A 20,238-nucleotide genomic window follows, 5' to 3' on the forward strand; every position below is an offset into this window, starting at 1 on the left:
ACTAATACTTGTATACGTAGTATATTATCACAGACTAATAATAATATACTACGTATTATAATACCATACGTAAGTAGTCGGTTACATTATAAATAATATATTCGTAACGTACTTACTCTTTGTTAGTTTGTCTACACGACAATACAATAAAATAAAGAACAATATTGTATATGTAGGTACATATTTGGTTGTACCCTATAGGCCTGTAGGGGGATTTTTGAAACCATAAGCCGTTATTTTTAAAATCATAGGTACATACTAAAGGTGATGATAATTAAGATAATACCTATGTAAGTAGTTAGATACATAGGATACTGCCAGATTATACATTATATTCTTTGGGATACAACTAAAATATGAAGCCACTAGCCAGCAAATATTACCTATGCATGGTCTAGGAATAATGTGGGGAGTCAAGACTGTATCACAGATAATAAAACTTACGCAAATTCTTTAATTTATGTGCTTACCTACATATTGACTTTATAATAAAAATAATAATTTATTATTTTTATGCATGTAAAAACAGTGGTAAGTACTAAGGAATTAGAACCTTCTCCGTTTTTGAAGCAGGTAAATTAAATTTATAAATAATTACTGTTTTATTATTTATTACGACAATATTTATTATGGCGAAGTGCTTACGTGTTTTTTCTTATGGCGTTGAAAATAAACAACCGCAAAAGATAGGCTTTTGACGGGAAGTAATAAAGTGCGCAAATACGAGTTAAAATATCCTCATTGTTAATTTTAATTTACATTAGTATTTAACTATTTATTTCATTAGGAACAGATAAAGAGTCATTGTTTAAAATGCCATATATTTTAACATCGACAGTATACGTAGTATATTATTATTAGTCTGTGGAATAAATATCCGTAGAGAATTTTATTTATTGCGATTAATTACAATTCCCTATATAGGAATAGAATAGAATTACGTTATATATTCAAAAATTTTATATTCATTGGTGCCTTGCGTGGGTTAATTTTATTTATCAACTAGCGACCCGCCCCGGCTTCGCACGGGTGCAATGCTGATACTAAATAAACTACAGGAAAACTGTGAACGTTGTATATAAAAAAATAGCGGCCCGCTCCGTCTTCGCACACGGGTATAAAATAGGTATATAGCCGGGCGGCCGGCCGGTACCGCCGCAAATGCTACGTCCCGCAATTTTTAAATCTGTAATATCTTCGAAAATATTCACTTAAATCATACGGTGTAAAGGCCCATATAGATCTATATTAAATGAACAATGTATTGAAAGTATTTAATTGGTTAAGGATTAATGCTGTATTGGTTAAAATCGCATCGAAAATTAGCCATTATTTGTCGTAAAAAGTAAATGACAAAAAAAGTTATTGTGGGTTATCCATAAGAGATAGACATACATATACCATCACGGACTTTTCTATAGACCTTTTCAATGTGTATAATACTTAGTACATTATTTTGATAAAACTCGTAGGGTTCAGCCAGCGTTTGCAATGTAAGCGGAAAAAATGTAATTTTTTACGACATCACATTAGAAACCTCAAAAATAACAGTACTTCTCCACTATTTAATGGATGTTATTATACATATAAACCTTCCTCTTGAAACACTCTATCTATTAAAAAAAACCGCATCAAAATCCGTTGCGTAGTTTCAAAGATTTAAGCGTACAAAGGGACATAGGGACATAGGGACAGGGAATGCGACTTTGTTTTATACTATGTAGTGATAAGAAATAAAGTAGGTATAAACAACATTCTTTAACGCTCCCTTATTGTTTTATTGAATTAAATACATAAATTGAAAAATTACAGTCACGCGCAATTACCTAGCTATTATAGATTTTTGTATTTGTTCTGAAGTTTACTGCAGTAAAATAACTGGAAAATTTTAATGAAACATTTTATAACGACTTAGCTATTTTTAACTAGACGATTAACTTATTTATTTTCTACGGCTAAAACTATACCCATGGTTTCTCAATAAGAAATTTATAAACATTGTTTATAAACACAGTTTTAATTGACACTGAGGGAGATTACACCAAACAACAAAAAGACAAATCAATTACCTACCTTTGTACTGACTAAGTACCTTGGTCAAATATATTACGAACACGTACTATGCAAATGTTTCGATAATATTCTACAATTATTAATAGGCATGCCTGGGCTGAGATATTATTTACTTCAATCAATAAGCAGGTGCTCAACAGTCAAGTTACAATCTATAAATACTGAATAAACTAGGCGCTTAACGGAAATGCAGATAAAAAAACAATAGTCAGTGTCGAGTATCGTTAATGTAACTGCGGTTACAGTATCTACTTCATTTATTGCGAATTACCACTCATGGATCCAGGCCAGGTTTACCTTTATTATCCTTGCTCTTTAATCAGTTTGAGATAATACAATAATTAACAGTATAAAAAGCGGCGAAGGTTTCAAAGTGAGCACGAATACAGAACTAGTCAGTAGTCAGTTGATTTGTAAACAATGGATTCCAAAGTTGGTGAGTATCATAATATATTTTTTTTATTCTAACTGGCACTCTTATATATTAAAGTGATAATTAGCACATATTATTACAGTTATAACAATGTGTTTGAATAAAGGTTTCAGGGTGTTTAGGTACTAAAATATGTAGGTATTTATATTGAGTAGGTATGTACTTTATATTTATGAAACCCCTTTTTGTAATTAATTAAGTAGGTTCGATACCTTCGTTATTACCTTCAAAACGTGCTGATTAAAAACATCATTAAATTGTCGTGTTTCGTTTAATGCTTGATAATATAAAATAAATTAAATTAAAATAACAAGGCCACGGTAATAATTTTTTATAAACATTTATATTACAAACACATACAGATTCATACAAATCTGTACATCGAAAAATGAATATTGTTTTTGTGTATGCAAATTTACGTACAATTTTATTTTTCAGTTTTTCTCCTGGCAATAATGTTAACCACAAGTGCTTGCTATTCACTACCAGACTCATACTCACTTTTCACTAAATGTCCTTGCGATAAAATGTACTTCCCGGTGTGCTCTTCAGATGGAAACAGCTTTAATAACCATTGTGAATTTAATTGCTATAAGAAGACCTTCGAAAGGTTGTATGGTCAGCAACTAATGATTGTTAAGGAAAAGAGATGTGATGAATAGTGCTAATCCTTATTTATTTGATATTTAGTAAGTAAGCTTTTTGCTTTTTTGTATTTAAGATCACTAAAGGAGTAAATACTAAATTCGTTTTTGTTTCAGCATTTATTTTTTTGTTTATGTGTGTGTTGGCACACTGCCAAGTATGGGATTGGGGTGAAAAGTACTGCGCTTGTACATCAGAATATCAACCCATTTGTGCATCAGATATGATAAGATACAGAAATATATGTACATATGAATGTAGACTGAATTACATACAATTATTTTCACTGCCAATGATTTCAAGAGTGGATTGTAAGCTGTTACCACCTACTTTGAAAAATTAAAACAATTTCATTTTTTTAATAATTTAATATTTCGAAATTTACATAAATTATTTCTAAAATACATATCACAGTTATGAATAATCAAGCAACCTAGAACCCATCACCAATTGTATTGGTAATTTATATAAAGTCATAAGTGTACAAAAAGTTAAATAAAACCTTGTTATTTATTACATTTCATTGTTTTCATTTACCCCATTACAATAATTCACTTTTTGATCATTTGTAAATATTTGTACAAGCTACTATTACTATAACTTAGATGGCAAAAGTTCATTCATTTCGAACTTTTTCCTCATAAAGTCAACCAAATAATTCTCACTGGGAAGGAAGCACTGCAGGAACAAGTGGGTAATAAACCCTGTTATACCCCATATCTTATGTTTGCCAGCTAAAAATATTGGTAAAGGAGTGTTATCAAACATCAAGTGTGCATGGTTCAGTGGGTCACACAGTGCTGATATGGGAACAGTGAATACCTCTTCTACTTCATGGAAATTCGGCACTAATACTCGCTTTTCAAAATCTTTGATAACTCCCACGACAGGTTTTATCAACATATTCTTATCGCGTCCCTGAACTGCGGACATTGTACACCAAACGTCGATCGCATCACGAGATATACCAATCTCTTCTTCTGTTTCTCTTAGCGCTGTGTCGATTACGTCCTCTCCTTTATCAATTTTACCACCAGGAAACGATACCTGACCACTGTGAGTTTTTAAAGCGGATGACCGTAAAGTGTACAAAATATGTACCTCTTCATTTATAACACATAGGGGCAGTAGAACTGCAGCTTTTGGTTCGGATATTGCACCATTTTGAATGAATAATTGGGGCTGTTCTCTCAAACACGCTTTACATTTCTCACGCGCAAGATTCGACAGCAATATTCGCGGTGACAGGACCATGTTTAAAGTTAAACGTCGAAACACTGCCCACGGTCTGAATGTTTACATGGTATTAAAAATTAAAACCTGAACTTTGGACCCATTTTCTTTGAAAATAATTTGATTTGGCAACAAAAGTTACAACAAATTATAAAAATTTAAATAAGACATTTTTCTATAGAAAATGTAAATGACGTTGAGTTACGACACTGACGTCTGACAGTAGGACACCACTATGACACTGACAATTCATTTTTTTTTTTTAATTAAATGTTCTGGCTACGAGACCTTTAAGCCAAATTCTTACCATAGAATAAAATTAATAACTTAAAAAATTTCGTAAAATAAGTGATACATCTATCATATGAATCGTCAATGGCAAAATATAAACAGGTATAAAAGAAGTAATTTTTGTCCCTATTTCACACAATGTTTATAATGGCAATCCACAGAACATTAAAAACAAACACATTTTTATCTTGCCCATACAATGACACTGACATTTCGTGATTTCGTAAACTTCAAAGACCAATCACCAAAGTAAAAAGTTCAAACTTCAAACTTCAAGAATTCAAGATAGAGAAATGAATGAAACTGAAAATTTTATAGGTAAATTTTGTTAATATAATATTATGTAAACGCTTATCTCTAATTTATACCATACTAATATAACGGGTATAAATGTTAAATTAATATTAAAATGGGTTCTTCTGTCTTTGGATTACAAAACCTTTTCTCGCTTGCTTCTCGCGAGCGATGTATGGTAAATTTGAAAAAGTTTCGTGTGCCAATTTCAAAAACTGCAAAGATGCCCACCGCTACAGCTGCTGTTTTAGTGCCGATGTGTCGTTTTAAAGATGATGCTGCACTTCTATATACCGTGAGATCTACGAATTTGAGAGGTCATAGTGGTCAAATATCTTTTCCTGGAGGAAAGACCGACAAGGGTGAGACGCCTGTTGAAACTGCATTGAGAGAAACTGAGGAAGAAATAGGCATTTCGTCATCTAAGATAGATGTTTGGGGCCAAGGGCCTGCATTCCCAGGGCGCGACAATTCAATAATGGTCACTCCTGTTGTAGGTTGTATTTCAAATTTAAATCCTGAAGACCTACTTATAAACGAAAAGGAAGTATCGGAGGTTTTTGCAGTACCAATTCATGTATTGTGTGATCCAAAGAATCAATATTACACCCAGTTTAAAAATGGTTACATCCTCCCTGTATTTTTGGCTGAGAATTATAAAATATGGGGAATAACAGCATATATAACACATGTCTTTCTGAGTTGCTTATTACCTAAAGATGTGTATAGAAATGAATGGATGAAGAAGAAAATTGTAATAAGTGAATCATAAAATATGGAAAATTAACAAAAGAGGGAGTTTTCATATTATTTAATTTTATAATAATATCTTTATTTAATAACTGAAACATGTGATGAATAAATGTAAAAAAAATTAAAACCACCTACCTGAGAGTAGGGTGATTGTTTTGAGATGGATTACTTTTTTATTCAAATGAAATAAACACCAAAAAATAATTCTTTTACAGAAAATGGTAATTTAAATTTAATTTTGGGATGAAATTCCTCTACATCAAGCCTTGTAATTATGGACGAGATTGTGATGCATTTATATTATTTATACAATATACAATAAATACTAGAATATTTTTTGGAAAATTTTATTAAAAGTACAAAAGCTACATATTATCACATTAGCATTTGGCATACTTCTACAAGCTTTAATAAATTGCATTTTACATTAGACGAAAAAAGAACTAAAAGTATAAAGGCATTAAAAAAAATCACCAAAATAAAATATTTTTTTTATTAAAAATTAAAAATAGGAAAGGAAAATAAAATAAAACTCAAATAAAAAAATAATAATATTAATCCAGGTTTATTCCTTAACATTTACATTATAATCTAGTTAATATTTTATACATTGTCCAATTGACATGTTGATGTCCTTCGCCCTTTACTATGGTATGTGTACTAAAAAGGTATTGGAACTGTTCTACATTTCCTCTAAAAATACATTTTATACAAGAAATATACAACAGTTAATCTATTGTTAGGTGGTTTGATTTAAAGCCTCACATTTATCAATCTAGATGTCTCTAGAAACATGTTTCAGGAAAAACAAGGAAAATAAGTACTTATCCACCTTCTTTAAGGTAACTTTGAGGCAAGAGCGAAACGCTAAATAAAATGTAAAGGCAGAGGATAAAATAATGGCGATGTCACTTATCTATAACTAAACTACGTCCAGAACAAACAAAAAATACCGAATCCTATTCTATAATTGCGAATATAATACAAAAATATGTCAGAATGTTTTTCGTTGTGTTTGAACACTGAATCTAAATCTATAAAGTCAATCGTTTAAAAAAAAAACTTGTCACTTCACTGTGAAGATAAATATAGATAAAATATAATTTAGGTGAAAAAAAAAACTTGCCACCTCTGCCCGTGTAACAAAATAATAATCGTATTAAAATGGCCGCAAATACCTCTCGCTATACTAAATAATTAACAATAACAATAATTCTGAAATGCACCAATTACTTTCAAAGTAAATTTGTAAAATATAGCTTAGAGATAAATAGCTCTAAAGATTATTTTAATTAAAATAAAATTTTATAATTCAACACGAAACAAGCGAGGGTATGTGGGGTGGGATATCACATGGTTATAAATATGTCAGGAATCCAAAAATAAACATTAGACGGATTCCCCTGTGCAATAATTGGCAATATAGACCGAAAATTCAGCTTTATGCCTATTGTACCAAGGCTCGGCTTCTCGTAACATTATTTATTCTTCTGCGTTGTTTAAATCATTGATGTCGATAGGAATTGATGTTGTGAATGTTGGCGTCTCCAGTTCTTCGTGTTTCTTCATTTTTAGCGCCTGAAATGATAAAATATGTATAATTCATCTGTCAGAAGTAAACAATTCATATATGAGAATATTTTTTTTTATAATTTTGCAGTATAGTTTTAAAAGGAGGAAAGTTAAATTCAAAAAGTGCTGTTACTAATATATAATAGAAAGGTCAATTTTAACTAATGAGAATAAGTTAAATGTTAATGATGTTTTTTTTTTTTCTAAAGATTACCTCAACCAACCAAGCAAGAGTACATATTTTTACAATAATAACATAACAAACACAAAGATTGTACTAGTACAGCATAGCCAAAATATTTTAACGCATTTTTAGGCCGGAACAAAAATGTATCCATAATTTCCATTTTCCTTAAAAATAATTATTTCCTATGGCTACAGTGACAGAAACCACAGACAACAAAGCCATTTACACGGCACAGATTATGTAAATGTTAGGCGGCACATTTTAGTATGAAGTTTTTTATTATTATTTTTTTTTATTATGAAATGGCTATGTACACGGAGCGTGTTACGACACAGTTTGAACCCGTAACATACCGGCGTCGTAGTGTCGACTTTTCTTTGCCGCGTCATCGTTGGTGTAAGTAAACCTTTTGTTGATAACTGCAGAGGGATGATAGATAGAAAAAAAGAATACGAACATGATAGAATAAAATAAATAAAAAGCGTAAGGAGCGCTATTCTAATCTATTAAAATAAAAGTAAATTGTAGCGGAATACAAAGGAATTACGAAATGATTCAAGTGAACAAATCGTTTAATAGTAATTTTGCCAGTGATGAATTTGTAAGGATGATTACAAAATATGGGATTAAAACAAAAAAATACAGGAGACCTATTTTTAAATGGCAACTTTTCGCAAAAGAATAAAAAGTACAGTTACGAGGAAAAGGCTTACATTGAAATAAGAAGTAATACGAAATATGGGATTTATTTTAAACTTTATACTTCAAGTATAGTGTGTTTATACACCTCCTAAAGTATTTAATTTTTATAGTTCTAGAACAGCCAGGATCGTACGATAAACATTTTTGAAAAATAGTCGCCTACATCGAAATACCGAGTCGAATAAACCCTATTATTAATCTTAACTACATCACAAGATACATTTGACAACACATACCTGTTGTAACTTATAATGGTTGATGATATCTTGGTCAGCGGGACAGCTCTGCGTGAACGCGTCGAGTTGGTACATGTGGTACATGTAGCGCCAAAGGGCACGGAAACTCGTCTGTGGACACAAATAATATACATGTATAAAATTAACATAATATTATGGACGTATTATTTTTAATATTTTGGACGTTATTATTTTTAAGTGAAAACTTCTTTATCGGGGTTGGACAAAAATTTAGTGTAACATTTTTGCGTTACGCCGTACGCGTGACATTTTTGCATTACGCCGTACGCGTGACATTTTTGCGTTGCGCCATACTCGTGACATTTTTGCGTTACGCCATACTCGTGACATTTTTAAGGTCATAAAGAAGTTTCACTTCTTACGTGTGTACTCTAGTACACGCATACATTTTTTTTAATTTTTAAATGGTTATTGTAATTGTTGTGACATTTGACAGCTCATAGACAATAGTTTTTGACATTGGAATAAGTGTTGCTACATTGATATTAAATATTTGACAAGGATTTTATTAATTTATTTTCATTTCAACATTACAGAAAGATAATTTCTTAGAAATAGCGAAAGTATACAAAGCGGTTTTTTGCTTAATAATCTTTGAATGACACTGATATTTATTATGATTAAATTATTAAATAAAGTATCTTTACCGGTATTTCGAAGTCTACGAAGTACTTGCCGGCGACGCGGATGTGTTGCAGACGCGGCATCAGCTCGCAGTCGAAACAACACATTGTGTCACCCGTCAGGAATCTGTCGGAAATAACATTATTCTTTAAAATATGTTTATGTATAATTTATAATGGCGTGTTCATGTATGTAGTGTTAGACAATGTTTTTCATGATCCTGAAAATTTCATATTTTGTGTAGGTACCTACCACTTTTACTTAACGATATTTTTTATTCATGACGGTACCCTCATTTAGTTTTAAAATAATATAACCTTAATTATTTATGTCTGTACTAAATGTCAGTACGATAGTATGAAGTGGGCTAGCATGAAATAGGATAGTAATCATTAGTAATAGTATTGTCCTAAGTAATAATTATTAGTAGTAATCTAAATAAAATATTTAGTACTAGATTTCCGCCCGCGGCTTCGCCCGCGTTTTCCAAGAAAAACTCGCATAGTTCCCGTTCCCGTGGGATTTCCGGGATAAAACCTATCCTATGTGTTAATCCAAATTACCCTCTATATGTGTGCTAAATTTCATTGTAATCGGTTCAGTAGTATTTGCGTGAAAGAGTAACAAACATCCATACATACAAACTTTCGCCTTTATAATAGTAGTAGGATTACCTGGTCCCCCTGCGCTCGAGCAGGCCGTCGATCCTGCCGAGATGCGCGCGCAACGAGGCCGACTTCTGCTCGTCCTTACGCACCAACACAAGCTTCAGCTTCGAGTATAGGTTCTCGATCAGTGACGCGACCTCTTTGTCCTGGAAATAGATTTTATTTGATTTTAAAATATAGTCATTTATGTTAAAGAAGAAAGGAATAAAATATATAGGTTTGGTATGTTAGTAAAATATTTTGGCCAATTCTTTTAGTAAGACGAATCTACAAATTAGAGCATAAATAATAAAATTATTGTCTAAAATTCACAAAATTTACCAAACTTTATATTAAATACTAGGGTCTTTTCGATACTTTACTTGGATAGTATCAAAAATGCCTTAAATTTTGAATAATATGACAAGAAACCATGTATGGTAAAAAATGTATGCGTGTACTAGAGTACACACGTAAGAAGTGAAACTTCTTTATGACCTTAAAAATGTCACGAGTATGGCGTAACGCAAAAATGTCACGCGTACGGCGTAACGCAAAAATGTCATGCGTATGGCGTAACGCAAAAATGTTACGCTAAATTTTTGTCCAACCCCGATAAAGAAGTTTCACTTCAAAAAGTTTATTAATTTTTCGTAAAGTGGACAAAAAACAAGCTATTTATATTTATGACACATGATTAACAGTTTTCAAAATTGGGTAAGAGGAATTTTTTAATACCAAAATTTTCTTTCTTAACTTGAATTAATACTTGAAATATTACAAACATCAAGAAGTCCATTGTATGAAATAAAATTGATGACAGTTTTTATTTAAACAAATGATTGCCAACATTTCGTAACAACATTGTAAACTTCACCTCGCATTATGTAATGTTATCATTAGACATCGGATTATATGCATTTGCATATTTGCATATCGACGCCCCCCGCGAATAATCCGGTAATGACCTATTACGGGGTTTTTCATGTTATGCGTTTTTCGGCATCTAGAAGTTAAAATACACCATGTAAATTTTTTTCAGAATTTTTCCATCTTTATTTACGAAGATATGAAAAATTACGCGTATATTCCATAAAATAACATTACAATGTATTTTAAACGAATAATATGGTTTTAGATCTTTACGAAAAATAATATCAATATGCTTCGACAGTAAACATTGTTACGATATTATTCAGGTAAATAGTTTTCTACATTATTTAAGTAAGTGCTAGTACAGGCTTATTCGGGGTTTTATTAAAAAATCGATTTCCAGATACATTCATTATGGAGTGCAAGTATGCAAGGTTTTGGTATGTAAGGTATTATGCAAGGTATAAACACTTTCTATTACTGAGCAAATGATTTACACGGCCTTAGAAAAATTAAAAGAGATGAAAGTTTGATAGATAAACGAGGCAGGCATCAGAATAGACCACATCGAAACCTTCATCTTCATTAGATGCTGGTCGTCCGACTCAGGTTCTACCTGCTGCCCACAATTAAAAGCCCCCATCAGTATGGCTTCATGCCACAGAGGAGCACCGAGGACGCCCTCTATATACTGGTGGGCCACATCAGAAATAAGAGGGAGGAGAAGAAGATTTCTGTTGTGGTATTTCTGGACATAAAGGGAGCCTTCGACAGCGCCTGGTGGCCAGTCATAAAGGTGCGGTTGGCCGAAGATGGGTGTCCGGGGAACGTAAGGCGGGTGATCAGCAGATACCTGAGTGGAAGAGATGTGAAAGTTACCTAACTTTCACACCTCTTGTCCCCCGCATACCTGCGGGTGTGAAGTGAGTAGAGAGACCAACAAGGGGTGCGTGCAGGGTTCCATAGGTGGGCCGCTCCTGTGGGTCCTCTTGCTGGATCTTCTGCTGTGGATGTTAGAGGAGATGGATGTGTTTTGTCAGGCTTTTGTCGACGACATTGTGCTAGTGTTTGATGGAGATACTGCTTTAGAAGTAGAGACGAAGACAAACTGCACATTGAGGAAAATTGACGAATGGGGTGTCAGGAATAAACAAAAATTCGCACCACACAAGACATGTGCCCTGCTCTCGACACGAAAATTAAAATTTGACATGCCACGACTTGTAAAAGGAATAAAATATATAGGTTTGGTATGTTAGTAAAATATTTTGGCCAATTCTTTTAGTAAGACGAATCTACAAATTAGAGCATAAATAATAAAATTATTGTCTAAAATTCACAAAATTTACCAAACTTTATATTAAATACTAGGGTCTTTTCGATACTTTACTTGGATAGTATCAAAAATGCCTTAAATTTTGAATAATATGACAAGAAACCATGTATGGTAAAAAATGTATGCGTGTACTAGAGTACACACGTAAGAAGTGAAACTTCTTTATGACCTTAAAAATGTCACGAGTATGGCGTAACGCAAAAATGTCACGCGTACGGCGTAACGCAAAAATGTCATGCGTATGGCGTAACGCAAAAATGTTACGCTAAATTTTTGTCCAACCCCGATAAAGAAGTTTCACTTCAAAAAGTTTATTAATTTTTCGTAAAGTGGACAAAAAACAAGCTATTTATATTTATGACACATGATTAACAGTTTTCAAAATTGGGTAAGAGGAATTTTTTAATACCAAAATTTTCTTTCTTAACTTGAATTAATACTTGAAATATTACAAACATCAAGAAGTCCATTGTATGAAATAAAATTGATGACAGTTTTTATTTAAACAAATGATTGCCAACATTTCGTAACAACATTGTAAACTTCACCTCGCATTATGTAATGTTATCATTAGACATCGGATTATATGCATTTGCATATTTGCATATGCAAATGCATAAAACTCGCTAATTACGGCGTTAGTGCATATTTTAGCCTTTTTCCCCAATAGTGCATATTTCGTTAAGTAACGGGAGTTTTGATTGGTCGACTAACCTTTATTAGCCAATCAGAACGCTCAGCGAGTAAACAAACCCTATTTTGGCATGGTAAAATGGCGAAAAATTACAAAATGGGCTCCATTTTAAGTAAATTTTGAGCTATTCAAAATAGGGCTAGATTACCCTAAAACTTAAGAGCTATTACGCACTGTCGACCAGTCGCCGGTGACTGAGTCGCCGGCGACTGTGACTTACTATAGTTTAAATAGGGGCTTGCGCACTTAGTCGTCAGTCGTCCAGGAGTAAGTCCAGTTGCCGGCGACTGAGTCGCCGGCGACTGGTCGACAGTGCGTAATAGCTCTAAAACATGGGTTGAATTCCAAAAAAGGGCTAGATTTAGCCCGGAAAGGTGGCAACACTGGGCTCGCGGGTGACAAACGTCACAAATTTGCGCCCGAAAATTTGGTAAAAATGCCTAATTGTATATTGGCATAAAAACTATACTAAATTTCATGAAAATTTCACTGTATTTGTACAATCTTTGATTTAAATATATAAAATAATAAAGGTTTTTTGATTTTGTATTGTGCATATTTTAGGCATATCAGTCGTTTTTAGTGCATATTTCGGCCTTTTTTAGTGCATATTTGCATGCATATTTTGGCATTTTGTTAGTGCATATAATCCGATGTCTAGTTATCATAAACCTCATATCGTGATAATTTTATCTGTACGTTATTTGTTGAACGTTTGTGAAATTTAATGAACGCCCTTATTTGTACTGAAAACAATTACATACTATGTTTTGTAAGAAAAATGTTGTGGAATTTAAAGTTAACTATTTATTTAGGAGCACTTGTAAAAATTAAACATTCTAATTTTTTTTATTGTTGAGATCCTAAATTGTTTCATAGGGTACATTCAATCGTATAAAATAAAGCCACTTTTATTTGTCTGTCTGTCCTGTACCTATGCTTAGATCTTTAAAACTACACAACTGATTTTGATGCATTTTTTTTAATTGGCAGAAAGCTAGTGCTAAATATTCTAGTGACTGAAATAATAAGCTGAGTAACGTCAGTTCAGATCAAGACTATTTTGTTCATAGCGAATAAACGCCAGTAATATAACTACGAATTTAGCAAAGAAGACAAAATGCCTAAAAATAAGTGCTCAAATATTAGTTCGACAACAAAAGAAGTTTTACTTCATACGTATTTAAATACAATGAACGCTTAAAAATACCTCATCTTTTCAATTCATAATATTATAGCAAATATTTAACATAATATAGTCACGATATTTGTATAACTAATAATCGAAACGTGTATATTGGCAAAACCAGTTTTATAGCGACACTTATGCCATGCATATAATTAGTATTACATTCATAGATAATAGGAATAAAATTAAGATTTTTAATCTACGGGAAACAAGAATCTAATATATACATAACTATGTGAAAAATATGAGACAAAAAATAACTGAAGCAACAATCCCGCTCCAAGTTAATCTATTTATAAATATTCTCTAAAAATTGACAATGCGAGAATCGACGCACGATTCTTGAACGATTTCTTGGAACGGTAGAAATTGAATGTTTTCTTGTCATTCGATTGTAACTTCGAAGATTGGATACGATTCGATTTTATTGTACAAGTCAGTGGATAAAATATCTTCGAAAGAGGCCATTTGAACATTTCGTATGGGTAAAGTAAAGTTTGACACAGGTCAGATCTTTGGTAAAGTCAGGAGAACTCCTTTCGAAAGGACGATGTAGAAATTTTTAAAGAAGAGAATTTCGATCATTAGGCGGTATTCGAACCTGCGTCTTTTGTCGGACCATGCCCACCCGTGATTCTACGTTTCAGTTTAATATGCCAAAGGAATAGAAAAATACTCATTTAAAAAGCATTTGAACGCTATAAAATTAAATAGGACAGTTAGTTGGACCAGATAATAATTGCAGAAACGCACCTGTACAAACAGATTGTGACCACCAGGCACCGACTTCATAATGTGCCGTTCAATCTTCTCGTTTTCGAGGATCGCCAGCCCGTTGTCAATCAATATCGGTGGATGCGTCGCCTCGAAGTTCGTGCGGAAGTCCGGCGGCGGCTTTTGCATGTCCACTGTTGTTACCTGCAAGTTCATTTATAAGTATAAATTAATATGTGATATTTTATTATGATATTTCATGCAGAAAATCATATCAATCATATAGATATTATGTATATGATGATATTTCGCGGAGAAGCGGCACTACTCGGCTCTAGATATTGTCAAATTAAATGAGCCTGGAAGTTGATTATTTACGAATATTTATAGAAATGTGGTATGATAAGATTATGCATCGGCTTATTTTTAGGATTAGTCTTCAACTTAGCTTTTATTGTGATGTCAAATTAAAAATCTAAATTGCTGCATTTAGATAAGGTTCAACCGGCAAGCAACAAATAAATGATTTGAATTTGAATTTGAAAAGCTGTGCTAATCTATCCCGCCCACATTTTGGCTAGAAGTTAATACAGAAACGGCAAAATATACTGGGTTACTGTAAAATGATATTTTAATTATACCATAACCTCAACGAAGGTTAAATAAAAGACATGTTAAGTATATTAAATACTTCGTAGGCCTGAACGGATTTAACAGACTATATCGGCATTGCACTTGACCGACAATGTCGGAAGCGCAGGGCCGTGAATATTCATTAATACACATCGATTGATTTGAACAGCTGTTGTTGTGATTAGGTTTCGCCTACTTGCGAAGAAAGTTAGTACAATATTGTCTAGTCATAGTGAAATAGAAAATGATTGTTTATCTTTATCTGCAACAAATTGACGATTCATGGGATCCTTGTGGGATACGTATGACGATATTATTTTCAAGTTTGATTTGAATATGAGAAATAAAGTCCATTTTAAATATAGGGTAGATATAAGGATGGATTGTGTTACTCACTTTTAAGCTGATGGTCTTGAGCTCTGCTAGCAGGTACAGGTCCATGAAGTATTCCTGACAGAACAGGCATGCTCCCTTCCGCCTTCCGTCGATCGTTGAAGCCTGAAAGAGAATGCATGTTGTTATTAACAAATTCGAAAAATATATCAATGTATCATTACTCAAAAGAATAAAAAGATTTTTCATTGTAGTTGTGTGATACATGATATAACTACCTAAGTTTGATGAAAATAAGGAAGTGACAAAGGCACATCATTACTACTGACTTCTTAGTACAAAAATAACCAAGCCAAAAAAAATCTGATGTCTATATTAAACTAGCTGCTCCGCGCGGTTTCACCCCCGTGGCTCCACTCCTGTTGGTCGTAGCGGGATGATATATACCCTATAACCTTCCTCGATAAATGAGCTATCTACCACCGAAAGAATTTTTCAAATCGGACCAGTAGTTCCCGAGATTAGTGCGTTCAAACAAACAAACTCTTCAGCTTTATAATATTAGTATAGATTTTGATTTGATATAATTGTAAAACTATTCGGAAAATGTTCACCAAACACTTCTATTTCCTTAATCAGGAACGGAAATATCCATTTGAAATTAAAATTAAACATTTAAACAGCAATTCAAAAGAATATGAATCTAAATGCATTGTTACATAAATATAAACCGACGAAAATAAACGTTAAGAAGTCCAATTTAATTCTTAATTGTTCGTTAGTGGATTCCTTTAGTGAGCATTTCAATTATAATATTATTTCATAAGTTCCGTAAAAACTGCTCTAGTTAATAACGGAGGTATTATCCGCTCTTAATAATTATTAATTAATATAAGTTACACAATTAATTTCCCTTTTTAACGATGCTTCAGTGAACGTTACTGTATTATAATGTTTTACTTGGAAATTTAAACAAATAAAGCTAAAAATTAATGTTCTTTTTATGAGCTAAAAAATTATTTGGAAAGTTAGAGCGTGTACTGCGTAACCAACCATTAAACATTTAAATGTAGATATTTTTTTTTACTTAAGATAGGGAAGCGCTTGACCACAATCTCACCTGATGGAAAGCTAAGATGGTACGCGCTTCCCTAGTAGGTACCTACCGGTTCACTCTTCGCTTGAAGTCCCCCATATTGTACTCGTCGGGGAACACAGATTTAAGATGCTTTGGCCCTGGGTATGCGTAAATGCATTCTCCAATTAAATACAAATATACTTTTTGAGGAAAATATTTAATTAGACACCGGATAAGCTTCATCTAGATTCGTTTAATCTTCCTTAAACTTTGTCGTGAAAAACTGTGCTGGTAGAGCGAGGTCAAAGGAAGGCGGTTGTTTCAGTTAGTCAACCAAATGCATCCTTGTTTCCTACCAGATACGTCAATCTAGGTTTAGAGTTCTTAGGCTAAGATACCAGTAAAATGTAATTTTGATACCTAACTTTCTGAAACATCAAATAAATTTTTTTAGATAATATATATGCAGTTTTTATTGGCTTTGGGATAGTATACAATAACATTTTGAGTTTCAATATCAGAAGTGAAAACCAAAATCCTTACGTAATAACTTACGTTAAATTCTGAATTAAATCCAGCTACCACGCTTTAACTACGTCTATAAGATTAAGAAGCAATACAGAAAAAAACAAGTTTTAGTGTATTGAACTGGGTGCGCTATATTTATAAGTATTTTACTCAGTCGAACGTGTACTAACAACTTTTACCTTTTTAAGTATTTACTGAGCTTTCCTTCGAATGCCTTGATAGAAAACGACAACTGATCGAACGGGTGTGTTATGTATCAAGTGCATTACATAACCACAATCATTATTTTGTTCAAAACATTTTACAGGAAGGAGGGTATAAAATGTATTAATATATCAATCAGTCTCGAATTAAAACACTGGAAGAAATCTCTTGAAATTGAATACGTGATTTGTAAACTGCTTAATTTTACTTTGCATAGAAATGAGGAAGTAAGCAACAATACAAGAGCCGGCAAATAACGACAAAACACACCTGATTCCCGATGACTTGATTTTGAATTCTACCACTATCCTAATTAATATCTCTATATGTTATCTATGCGTATTTACGTTGATATTAATTAACTGTTCATTAGAAACAAAGTATTTACTCTGTCCAAGATAGGTATATTGAAAACAAATCAACGTGATAGTTTACCCATTTGAATAGACTTAAGGAAATGTGCATAATACCTCATTGGAGGTCTTTAAGGCAAGTGGATAGAATGTTAAATGTGGCACAGAGACAAAATATAAATACATCGTACAAATATAATCTGCAGTTTATTTGTACCAGAATTATTCGATTTCAACAAGAGTTTTTGTTACAAACAAGTTAAAATATAATCTAATGAAAGATGATGAGAACACAAAATTTAACCAACATTATACTAATAAAAATTACTGTTTCGAAGCTTAGTTTTTGAACTAAATTCATTTACACATAATGCCCATATCCATTAGTTTGCAGTTAACTGACAGCATATAATGATAAGCAGCACTAAAAGCTGACTAACACATTACAACATCTACATAGCTATTCTTTTGTCTTGCTTGGATGTCTGCAATTTCTTTGTGTGTGCCCATGAGTCATTGGTTCCTACTATTTGAGGTCAAAGGGTCTTGTGCCGACTGTGAACTTTCTACGGATTCGTGAAGATCATACAAACGGTTATATTTCCACAGTTGTACCTAATACATACTTGCGTACTTGGAGCAAACAGGTCTGTTTATTTTGAAACGCACGCAGCTTGTTGCTCTTTTACTACTTCAATTATTTATAACATTTGAGTTTAAGTTTCAACACATTCAAACATTTTATTGGCTATTTAGCGGAGTGCAGTAACAAAGGTGTTTTTCAAGCATTTTCTCCTCGCTCGTTATGGTCAAATGGACACGCTCCATAATCATAACCAGTTAACGACACAATTGACAAATTGCCGAAGGCTCCGCTGGCCGTTTTCTCTATACAAATATGGATAATACAAGCCAATGTTTGTGTTTAGCGCTATTGTTTTCAATTGCACGAGCTACATCGCTAGTGTGACCAACATGACCGATTATTGGAAGTGTACAGTGCACTCAGGTTTATGTGACGGTGGTCAATTCTTATTGGCTATTCACCTTAAAGTTTCTACTACATATTAAAATTGCAATAATTAGATCGAATTTCTTAGTTAGATAGTCGAATACTATCAACTTTATTGTGAAACGTAAGAATTGCACTTCTATTGGAAATGCATCGAGTTTTTAAGAAAAATCAACCAATATAACTTAAATTATTATAGAATATATTTAATTTGAGATAACCATACTAAAATAATAACAAAGCATTAAGCAACAAATAATAGGATACTGAGTCTATATTTCAATAATTAACAAAAACAAGACATGTTCAAATAATTGCATAGATTATGGAACTAATGATGCTTCCCACGCTTAATACTAATTTAACTAAAAGTTGTTGCTCTGTACACAAGACATTGTTTAGAGTTTAGACAATACCAGAAACAGGTCATTTACAAGCAGAGAAATCGTCGCTAACCACGGTCCTAATTACACAAACAACAGTACAAACATTCGTGGTCAACCTCAGTGTGGTTTCACTACAATCAATGAGAGGAATAGAAACCTGGTGGATCAATGGCGCGTATCGCACCTACATAGACGAACAACATGACGTTACAAAGCAGACTGTATTAACAATTAGAAAACTAGCGTTGCTATTGACAATCGATAATGTCACGCCACGCTATGAAAATGTGAACGCCTCCCCGATTTGCATGTTGTACGCTTGAACAATCTGTTGTGTAATTTCAACGAGAACGACAATTTTCAGCGTCCTTGAATAAATGTTATCGTTGCATATACGCAACGCGCGGAAAGCGTATATGACACATATTGAAACAGATCATTTGGAGATGCCAATTGAAAATGGTATGCACATACACATATCACTATCATATCATGTAGAGACACTTTCCAGTCTGAAGACAGTTACGTCCATTGCCCTTTAATTGGATTTCAATAAATACATGTTCAGCAAACGTATCTATTTAAAAATGTCTACGCTCTATGGAATATAGAGTACTACTTACTTTCATGAAATGCTAGATAAGCGAGACCTAGAAGCCATCGATACTTTAGAAAATTCAAAAAGATTGTGGTATTCCATAAATATTGAACGCAATATCACCATTGCGCATAATTTTGCTTAATGTTTTAAATATACGAGGTATTCATTCAATTTACCGATAATCCATGCTTTATTACGTTTTAAATTTTCATAAAGAAAACGCTATAAATCATAGAGAAATAAACGCGAATAAAGTATTCGCGGATAATGTCGATGTCGTGCCAAGACTAGGAAGTAACGATGCGGATCGCTACGACGTGGACGGGCTGAAAACGATATAAATCTTGACGCCAAATTACGGCATTGCGGCTTTACACGATAGGATGAGATAGTACGGCACAGAAGCAACCAGGCGTGGCAAACAAACATCCAAGTCAACGACACCACCCGAACATACAGGCACTTTTAGTTTCGTGAAAACGAAAGCGGCACATACGTCTCCCGCACATCGCGAGTCGATCCATTTTTACAGATACTTGTGAAAAACTAGAGAGCCCGTCACGGCGCCACGCGCAACGACTTATCTCGCAATT

The 20,238-nt window shown here is 33.1% G+C and overlaps 5 protein-coding genes across 6 annotated transcripts in view; 3 read left to right on the forward strand and 2 right to left on the reverse strand.

Moving 5' to 3' along the window:
• Positions 1 to 9,034, forward strand: part of LOC149480853 (leech-derived tryptase inhibitor C-like) — a 242,428-nt gene extending 233,394 nt beyond the window's left edge. Inside the window, exon 3 of the transcript XR_016316915.1 lies at positions 8,619 to 9,034. The gene's annotated coding sequence lies outside the window, so the exon portion shown is untranslated. The remainder of the gene's footprint in view (positions 1 to 8,618) is intronic.
• LOC149480869 (uncharacterized) lies at positions 2,037 to 3,669 on the forward strand. Its single transcript, XM_089705882.1, has 3 exons — positions 2,037 to 2,509; positions 2,945 to 3,195; positions 3,268 to 3,669. The coding sequence occupies exons 1-2, from the start codon at positions 2,494 to 2,496 to the stop codon at positions 3,166 to 3,168; spliced, it is 240 nt and encodes a 79-aa protein (XP_089562008.1). The 5' UTR covers positions 2,037 to 2,493; the 3' UTR covers positions 3,169 to 3,195; positions 3,268 to 3,669.
• Positions 3,557 to 4,599, reverse strand: LOC149480870 (mitochondrial coenzyme A diphosphatase NUDT8-like). The gene has a single exon (XM_089705881.1). It carries the CDS (start codon positions 4,403 to 4,405, stop codon positions 3,746 to 3,748), a length of 660 nt encoding a protein of 219 aa, XP_089562007.1. The 5' UTR covers positions 4,406 to 4,599; the 3' UTR covers positions 3,557 to 3,745.
• LOC149480871 (mitochondrial coenzyme A diphosphatase NUDT8-like) lies at positions 4,946 to 5,980 on the forward strand. The gene has a single exon (XM_089705901.1). It carries the CDS (start codon positions 5,085 to 5,087, stop codon positions 5,739 to 5,741), a length of 657 nt encoding a protein of 218 aa, XP_089562027.1. The 5' UTR covers positions 4,946 to 5,084; the 3' UTR covers positions 5,742 to 5,980.
• The window catches only part of Clic (chloride intracellular channel protein 5), a 42,568-nt gene continuing 28,592 nt past the window's right edge, over positions 6,263 to 20,238 (reverse strand). Inside the window, exons 2-8 of one of the 2 annotated variants that reach the window (XM_089705765.1) lie at positions 15,547 to 15,648; positions 14,557 to 14,721; positions 9,739 to 9,878; positions 9,088 to 9,190; positions 8,420 to 8,530; positions 7,835 to 7,900; positions 6,263 to 7,300 (exon numbers count right to left, since the gene is read on the reverse strand). In XM_089705765.1, the coding sequence (XP_089561891.1) occupies positions 7,205 to 7,300; positions 7,835 to 7,900; positions 8,420 to 8,530; positions 9,088 to 9,190; positions 9,739 to 9,878; positions 14,557 to 14,721; positions 15,547 to 15,648 (783 nt within the window). In that variant the 3' untranslated portion in view covers positions 6,263 to 7,204. The remainder of the gene's footprint in view (positions 7,301 to 7,834; positions 7,901 to 8,419; positions 8,531 to 9,087; positions 9,191 to 9,738; positions 9,879 to 14,556; positions 14,722 to 15,546; positions 15,649 to 20,238) is intronic. The other variant, XM_089705766.1, reaches the window with a different exon arrangement.

Source organism: Colias philodice, chromosome 17 (genome assembly GCF_061535455.1).
Source record: "Colias philodice isolate Cphi_HAF_F1 chromosome 17, ilColPhil1 Martin Lab GWU primary, whole genome shotgun sequence".
In the NCBI taxonomy this organism is placed as follows: Eukaryota; Metazoa; Arthropoda; class Insecta; order Lepidoptera; family Pieridae; genus Colias; species Colias philodice.

Bases quoted from the DNA above. Each gene is read 5' to 3' on its own strand.
- LOC149480870 (XM_089705881.1), bottom strand. From the start codon at position 4,405: ATGGTCCTGTCACCGCGAATATTGCTGTCGAATCTTGCGCGTGAGAAA.
- LOC149480871 (XM_089705901.1), top strand. From the start codon at position 5,085: ATGGGTTCTTCTGTCTTTGGATTACAAAACCTTTTCTCGCTTGCTTCT.